The 8,748-nt window shown below is 36.5% G+C and overlaps 1 protein-coding gene across 1 annotated transcript in view; it reads right to left on the reverse strand.

Moving 5' to 3' along the window:
- CIR1 (corepressor interacting with RBPJ, CIR1) overlaps nucleotides 1–8,672 on the reverse strand; it is a 38,183-nt gene extending 29,511 nt beyond the window's left edge. The window contains exons 1-2 of the mRNA XM_021702746.1: nucleotides 8,479–8,672; nucleotides 3,839–3,933 (exon numbers count right to left, since the gene is read on the reverse strand). Of these exons, the coding sequence (XP_021558421.1) occupies nucleotides 3,839–3,933; nucleotides 8,479–8,550 (167 nt within the window). The 5' untranslated portion in view covers nucleotides 8,551–8,672. The remainder of the gene's footprint in view (nucleotides 1–3,838; nucleotides 3,934–8,478) is intronic.
- Nucleotides 8,673–8,748: the final 76 nt, after the last annotated feature.

The following is an 8,748-nucleotide window of genomic DNA, read 5'->3' on the forward strand; positions in this document are numbered from 1 at the left end:
AAAAATCATTTTCTTTCTAGTTCTAACACTGCAAATTCCCAGTTTGGGTTCTGTTTAGAGAGATATGCAGTGATTTTTTTTAAAAAAGCTCCGCAATAAATTGAATGCCTGGTTGAGTTAAAGTTTTAATTCATAAGATCCAAGTAAGTCCTGATTATAAAGATGAAAGCTAAAGAGTGAATAGAATCTCCTCTTATACTTGAAAAAGGCAATCACAAAGGGTATATTACATAATTATAATTCTTCTCTTATTTCCATTGGAATTTATAAAGAACCGTAAAAAAAAAAAAAAGGAGAACAAAAAAAAAAAAAAAAGGAAAAGAGCAAAAGGATGATAGATCTATATCCATACAATGGAATATTATTTTGCAATAAAAAGGAATGAACTACTGATACATGCTACAAAATAGATGAACTTCAAAAACATTATACTAAGTGAAAGAAGCCAGTCACAAAAGACCATTTATATGTATGATCCCATTTATATGCCAAGTTCAGAACAGGCAAATCTACAGAGACAGAAAGTAAATTAGTGGTTACTTAGTGTTGACAGGTAGAGGGACAGGGTGTGGGAATGGGAAGTAACTGCTAACGGGTACAATATTTCTTTTTCAGATGATGAAAACATTCTGATATTAGATTACGGTGATGGCTCCAAAACTCTGTAAATATATATACTTAAAGCCAACATACACTTTTAACAAATTATATCTTAAATTAACACCATTTTAAAAGTTAAAATCAAGCATATGAAAAGCTCAGTATCATTAGTTATCAGAGAAATATAAACCATAGAGAAATATAAATTAAAACCATGAGATACCACTGCATACTAATTAGGATGGCTATTACGAAAAAAAAAAAAGGAAAATAATAAACACTGGCAAGGACATGGAGAAAATGGAACCCTGGTGCATTATTGGTAGGAATGTAAAATGGTGCAGCTACTATGGAAGAGTTTGGTGGTCCTTTAAAAGCTAGATACAGAATTACTATATGATCCAGCAAATCTATTCCTAAGTATATACCTAAAGGAACTGAAAGCAGGGACTTGAACAGATAGATATTTGCATGCCAATGTTTACAGAAGCATTACTCACAATAGCCAAAAGGCAGAAGCAACTCAAGTGTCTATCCATGGATGGATGGATAAACAAAATATGGTATATACATACAATGGAGTATTAATCAGCCATAAAAAGAAAAAAGTTCTGACACATGCTACAATATGGATGAATCTTGAACAGATTGTGCTAAGTGAAATAAGTCAGACGCAAAGAGACAAATATTTTTATTCTACTTATAGGAAGCACCTATAACAGGCAAATTCAAAGAGAAAGTAAAATAGTGGTTACCAGGGGCTGGACATAGGTGCCAAGCTGGTAGAGCAGTCAAAGGCCAAAACTGAAACAATCTGAGCACCAAAAGAAGTAACAATAGTATTGGATTATAACCCATTAAATAAATACCTGAGTCCATACTGACAGAAATAAATAATTAAATAAATAACTAAAGGAGGGAAAGGGAAAATTCTTTTTTCCACAGGAATTCAAATCTTAAAATGTAGAATGAATGAGAGGAATAGATTAGAATACCACAGTAATAATTGATGCAGGCAATATCCAACAGTGAATGCTAAATTAGTGAACAATAGTTCAAGGAAGAACAGGATATTTGTATAGCTTCAAATATTAAATTACAAAAAGAATAAAGTAACTCTTTTTTTTTTTTTAAAGATTTTATTTATTTATTTGAGACAGAGAGAATGAGAGAGAGAGAGCACATGAGAGGGGGGAGGGTCAGAGGGAGAAGCAGGCTCCCTGCCGAGCAGGGAGCCCGATGCGGGACTCGATCCAGGGACTCCAGGATCATGACCTGAGCCGAAAGCAGTCGCTTAACCAACTGAGCCACCCAGGCGCCCTAAAGTAACTCTTTTTTAAGATAAACAGGGAGTGCCTGACTGGTTCAGTTGGTAGAACGTGCAACTCTTGATTTCAGGGTCTTAAGTTCAAGCCTCATGTTGGGCATGGAGCCTACTTAATTAAAAAAAAAGAATAAGCAGTATAATCTGTTGCAAACCTACTTTTCAACTTCCACTATCTCTTTATCAGCCTAACTCAACTATCGGCTGCTTCCCTGAACACCCTCTCTACTTTCCCCCTGTGATCTTTAATAAGCTTTTACTATATGGAAATCAGGGTTTCTCAACAGTGATGCTACTGACATTTTGGACCAGATCATTCTTTGCTGTGTGGGGCTGTCCTGCATACTGTAGGTTGTTTTGTTTTGTTTGTTTTCTCTGAATGTAGGTTGTTTTGCAGCATCCCTAGTCTCCACTCCCTAGATGTTGGTAGCATCCAACCTCTGAGTTGTGACAATCAAAAATATGTCCGAACACTGCCACAGGTCCCCTGGCAAGGGCATGGGGGTGTGTGGGGGCAATAATGGTCTTCAGATAGAACCACAGATCTAAATCCTCAACATTCTTCATAGTTCAGCTCAAATGTCACTTCTTTCATGAAGTCTTACTTTGTTATCCCAAATTATTATTCTGTCCTACATTAACATCTACAGTTTTTAAAACATTGTTTTTAATATATCAGTTATTATATTCAGCTTTGAACTATAATACTTAGTAGATATTCCTGAGGGCAGAGACAAACTACGTATCACACTTTTATAAGCCCCTATAACAAAAAGGCCTATTTATTGTTTTGCATGGAAGGTACTCAATAAAAGTTAACCAGATTAAACTGAATTAGTGAGAAAAGTACTTAATTGAAACTAAAAGTTTTATTTCTATAATTTCACTCTTGATATACTATATTTTAAAGAGAATATTTAGTAAGTTTAGTAGTACTTATATTTCATATTTTGATGAAAAACAGAAATGAGCTGAAGAAAGTATCGTCTATATAACTAAAGCACCACTATTCACTTGCTTGATTAACCAAGAGCAACCAGCTTGAGTTAGACTTGCTAATATAAACATAAAATGACAATAAATAAAGGGCAGGTCCTATGCTAGAATAAACCAATAAAGGACTCTAGCTATGATCCTGCCATTAATAGAGCAACGACATGCAGGTCAAGTAGAGTCACTTCATTTTACTTCTTGAAGGTGTCCTGTGCATCTCTTCATTTCAGTGTATGCTAAAGAAATACCTTGTAAGCAGTCTCAGTAGTTCGAGTGCAGACTTTCATTGTTCTTCCAAGCTTTACCTAAGTTGGGATTTGCTCATAAACCATATGGAGTCACATCAACGTATGTTTTATGTGAATTATGGGTAAGGTTGGAAAAAGTGGCAATGTACAGATATAAGAGTAAAAAGGGTACCAGGAAATAGAATCCTATCATTGGGGCATTCAATTCAAAAAAAGCTAATTTAATACATGATTTAATAAGTGATCATTCTCATGCAACTGATTATTCTAAAAACACTAGCATATAAGCAAAATAAGTCAATCAGAGAAAGACAATTATCATATGATCTCACTGATATGTGGAATTTAAGAAACAAAACACAATCACAGGGGAAGAGAGGGAAAAATAAAACAAGACAAAAATCAGAGAGGGAGACAAACCGTAAGAAACTCTCAATCATAGGAAACAAACTGAGGGTTGCTGGAGGGGAGGCGAGTGGGGGGATGGGGTAACTGGGTGATGGACTTTAAGGAGGGCACGTGATGTAATGAGAACTGAGTATTACACAAGACTGATGAATCACTGAACTCTACCTATGAAACTAATAATACATTACATGTTAATTAATTGAATTAAAAAAAAAGCCAACCATACACACACAAATAAAACCACTAGCATAGTGGAATTTCTTACCTATTATCATATGATTCTTGTTCTTTAAGATACTGTTGCATTAATTCTTCTTGTTTCTTCTTATCATATGATATTTTTTGTTCTGCCATCCATACCTAAATTAATAAAGTAAAAAATTTAAGTTAAATAAACAGTTTGCTTTTCTTTATAATAAAATATAAAATGTTACCATACATAGTTTACAACATAACCTATTTGGCCGTAATGACATCACCACAAAAAAACAGCTAAAAAGTCTGATTTGTGCCTTGATACAGGTCCTTAAATCTAGTCATTCAAAACAGCTAAACTTTCAGGCAAAAATATCAAACTTAAGAACCACTTTGAGCACCTGTGGTACAACAGCTTCTTGCACTGAGTCTCTGTGTTATCTCAGAGAAGAGAATGACCATCTCTCTATATGGAACATGTCTAGTCTAGAAAACGTCTAGGGCACAACCAGTAGGAATAAATAATGCCCACCAATGCCAATGGGTAACACAGACACTCCAAAAGAGGAGAAATGGAGGATAAGGAAAAGAAAAAAGAAAAGAAATTGAAAGGTAATTGTAGAAAAAAGGGAAGAGACAAGAGAGGAAACAGAGACAACACAGAGATGCGTCAAATGTCTTGGAGTTGCTCAAGGGCACCACACCACAGGCTGAATGTGTCCCCATGTGAAATCCTCAAAATCATAAAAGTGGTGGAGGTAAAAAGCCCACACAACTTATTCAAGGATACTTAATCAGGTTATTTCTAGGTTTAAAAGATATCAATGCCTCCCTACTGCTTTTACAGTAAAGGACACAGTATTTGACAACCATTCAATGTAAACAGCAAGTCAAAACTTTATCTCCAAATATGCTAAGTTTTAAGAAGGTAAATTGGAGGACAAATACTTACATTGATAAAATTATAATTATTAATTATGGGGGCAGATAGGTGTGGTGAAGAGGGTGTGGGATAAACTGCCATTACTCAATTTTAGAAGCAAAAGAGGGGTAGTTACCAGTATTTTAGTAGTGATAAAAAAGGAAGGTTCTAAGGGGACACTGTTTTAGATGTGGACAAGAAGGAATTCATATGGAAATAAAAGCAAAAACAGAAATGAAAAGAGAATTCTTCAGGGACAGCATATACCAGAAATTTCTTTTGGTACAAGTTTCCTGAAAGTTTCTTCCACTGACTTCATACTTACCAATGTAACGTTACAGAACAAAAAAAACCCCCTACACTTGGAATAGGCAATAAAAAGCACATTTGGAATTTTCACTGTAGCTCAAAATGAAAACAGCTGCAACAAAGACATACAGGGTGTCACTGCCTCGTAGAATAACACATTAATAATATTCAAATGAATAACATATTATTTCTAACAGAATACCATTTATTTAAAGCTCTAGATTTTACAAAGTTATTTATTAGTCTCAATTGCTCAAGAGCTTAAATACATATTGAGTACCATGGACTGGAATAAAAATAAAACACACTTTTGCCTTCAAAATGCTCAGAATCTAATAAAAATTATATAGCTTTTCTGTATGTTTAAGCTATTTCATAATAAGAAAAATGAATTGTGTAAATAATAATAAAGTTTGATATCAGGATAATAGAAATATGCCCAAGATAAACAGAACAAGATAGTGATTAGAGGACAGGAGGAAGTCTGGTACAATGGAATGCTTTCTAGCAAGTTTTGGTTTTTAGAAGTTAATTTTTTTTAAAGATTTATTTATTTTATTTTAGAGGGGGGGGAGAGAGAATCTGAAGCAGACTCCCCACTGAGTGCAGCGCCTGACAGGAGGCTCGATCTCACAAACCCAAAATCGTGACCCGAGCTGAACCAAGAATTGGACACTCAACCATGTGAGCCACCCAGGCACCCCTAGAGGTTAATTTTTAAATTAAGTAACTATATTCATAGGTAGCCAAGGTTATAATTTCTTATAATCTTTCCGAAGATGTTCTAATGCATATATACATAAAATTACACATATGTGTATATATATAAAACAAACATACACACTCTTTTCATAAATGGTAACATATACTGCATACATGCACACAGAATATGCATAAAATAAAACCGAATATCATGGAGATCACTCCTAGATCAGTAAATAAAAGCTTTCCTGGTTTTGGGGGAGGACAGGCTGAATATCATTCCACTGTGGAGCTATCTCATCATTTATTTAATTAATCTCCTGCTGTACTGATAGGCATTTAAGTAATTTCCAATCCTTTGCCATTATAAACTCTGCTTCAACAAATAACCCCATACGTAAATAATTTCATACATGTTAAGCAGGGTTTGAAGAGGATCAAAATTTTGCCAAGGAAAAAACAGGGTAAAATACTACCAGTAGAGGGAACAACTCAAAGGCCCAGATGTGTAAAATAGGAATTAAGTAGTTTGATATTACTGGAGTATAAAATCTGAGGAAGAACAGCAATAGGGGACGAAGAAGGAAAAATAAACTGAAGTTAGATAACAAGGTCTTAATCCTGTAGTTTTTTAATAAGGAGCCAAAAGAGATCAGAATTGTGTTTTAAAAAGACCACTCTATGGAAACAACCCAAATATTCATCAACTGATAAATAGATAAATAAAATGTGCTATATCCATACAATGGAATTATTCAGCAATAAAAAGGAATACAATACCGATACATTCTACAACATGGATGAACTTCTAAAACATTATACTAAGAAAAAGAAACGATTCATAAAAGGCCACATATTGCATGATTCCATTTATAGGAAATGTTCAGAATAGGCAAACCTACAGAAACAGAAAGCAAGTTAGTCGTTACCTAGGGAGGGGGAGCAGGGAAGGTTAAGGACAAAAGGAGAGTGACTACTAACACACACAGCTTTTTTGGGGAGGTGATGAAAATGTTCTATAATTGTTTGTGGTGGTGACTGCACAAATCCGAGAATATACTAAAAACCACTAAATAGTACACTTTAAGTGGGTGATTGTATGGTATGTGAATTATATCTCAATAAAACTGCCAAATTAAAAAAATATTATTCTGATGGCTATATAGAAAATGGGGTCAAGAGGGGTCAAGACTGGAGTAAAAAAAAAAAAAAAAACAAACCTGTTACGAAATTTAACAGTTTAGGTGGAAGATGATGACGGTCTAAGCTAAGAAACAGGAAGTAGTGACAAAGAGGAGAGATGAATTCAAGAGATATTTGTAAGGTAAGACAAACAGAATTTATTAGCTACCTAGATAAAGGGGTGATGGAATCTTGAATTTCTGGCTTCGGTGTCAGGATGAAGGAATTGTGTTACTACCTCTATTTCCTACTAATATGAGATAGGAAGTATAAAAAGAAGAGCAGATTTAGGATGAAAGATATATCCATTTCAGATACGTTGAGTTTGAGATGCCTGTAATATACCATGATGACACTGTTTAGTATATAGTTGTCTTGAGGTGCCTTAAGCTAGGGGGAGAAAACTTAGAATATAGATTTGAGAGTCAAGAGTAGAGAGGGAGTAGCTAAAACCATGAAATTGGATGTGATTGTCTGGGAAAGCATATAAAGGCACAGGCCAAGGATGAAGCTCTGGGTAACACATGTATTTTAGGGTCAGGCTATAAATAAAGTTTGTGTGTAGAGGCAATTAGCATTTTACTGAGCAATCCCTCTACGTGGTGGGCCCCGTGCTAGGTGGTACTTTGTTTCAAAACCTTTATATACCATCTTATTTAGTCCTTAAAACAATTTCTCAAGGCAAGGTAACTGATACTGGTCATTTTAAATTTACAGATTAGGAGATGGGGATAAGGGATATTAAATATTTGTGAAAGGTCTCAGGGCTAAAAGTGACTGTGCTGAAATAACTAGAATCCAGGTCTGATTCCAAGGTCAGACTTTTCCTACTTCACCACTCTTGCTTTCCACTGTCATACTATTCAGCATGGTTTTTCTGTACTGAACCGAGTAGGCCTGTAACCGATTATTTAAAAAGCCAAAACGGGGGCGCCTGGCTGGCTCAGTCGCAGAGCGTGTAACTCCTGATCTCGGGGGTCGTGAGTTCGAGCCCCACGTTGGTTGTAGAGATTACTTTAAAAAATATAAGCAAATACAAAAATAAAGCCAAACGTCGTCGTGTATCTGAGCCTAATGTAACACTGTGTATACTTCAATTAAAAAATAGTAAGTAAAATAAATAGCCAAACTTCAAAGAGGTCATCAGACGCTACATTACCGGGTGGGATAAAAAGAGGAACAAGAGGTGACTTTATTTCCCTTTTAAGAGTTATCTTAAATAAACAGGTAATCACCTTTGGACAGGATGGCAGAGCTCAGAAGCCACGATCTCTGGGAACGAGAATCAGCTGAGGAAGTAATGAGTAACCCTATGATCAGACTTCTTCGTATCTTAAAAGATTTACATTCTAGCTGACAAACCGACCGAGCAGACGAAGGCTGCCCGTCTTCTGGCTGATGTAGAATAGGCGTCGAGGGCCAGCTTTGTCAGCGAGTTTCTCAGCGGAGAAGAAGGGGCGAGAAGACCAGGGCTTTAGGCCTGGGGAAGAGGTGACTGTCCCAGGAATCCCAGAGACACCACCACTTTCACCTCCAGCAGCCCCTGGGAACCCAGACGCCAAAGGCCAGAACCCTCCCCTGCTCCCCTTACTTACTTTTTTGATATTGGACTTGGAGGCGGGATGAAAGTCCTTCTTGCACATGAAATTGGCGAAAGACTTCCCCATCCTAAAGCCTAAGCTGGGGAAGGTAGCCGCGGGACCTGTGAACAACGTAAAGAAACACTGCCGCCTAACCGGAACTGCGCCGCCAGGGCGAGCGGGAACTTCCGCGGTCAAAGGTGACAGCTTCCGGCGACTAGCGCCTCCGCCGACCCCAGCACGCCCTTCCCCCTTTCATTGAGTGTAGGTCCTAGGCCGGGGGAG

Source organism: Neomonachus schauinslandi, chromosome 3, assembly GCF_002201575.2.
Source record: "Neomonachus schauinslandi chromosome 3, ASM220157v2, whole genome shotgun sequence".
In the NCBI taxonomy this organism is placed as follows: Eukaryota; Metazoa; Chordata; class Mammalia; order Carnivora; family Phocidae; genus Neomonachus; species Neomonachus schauinslandi.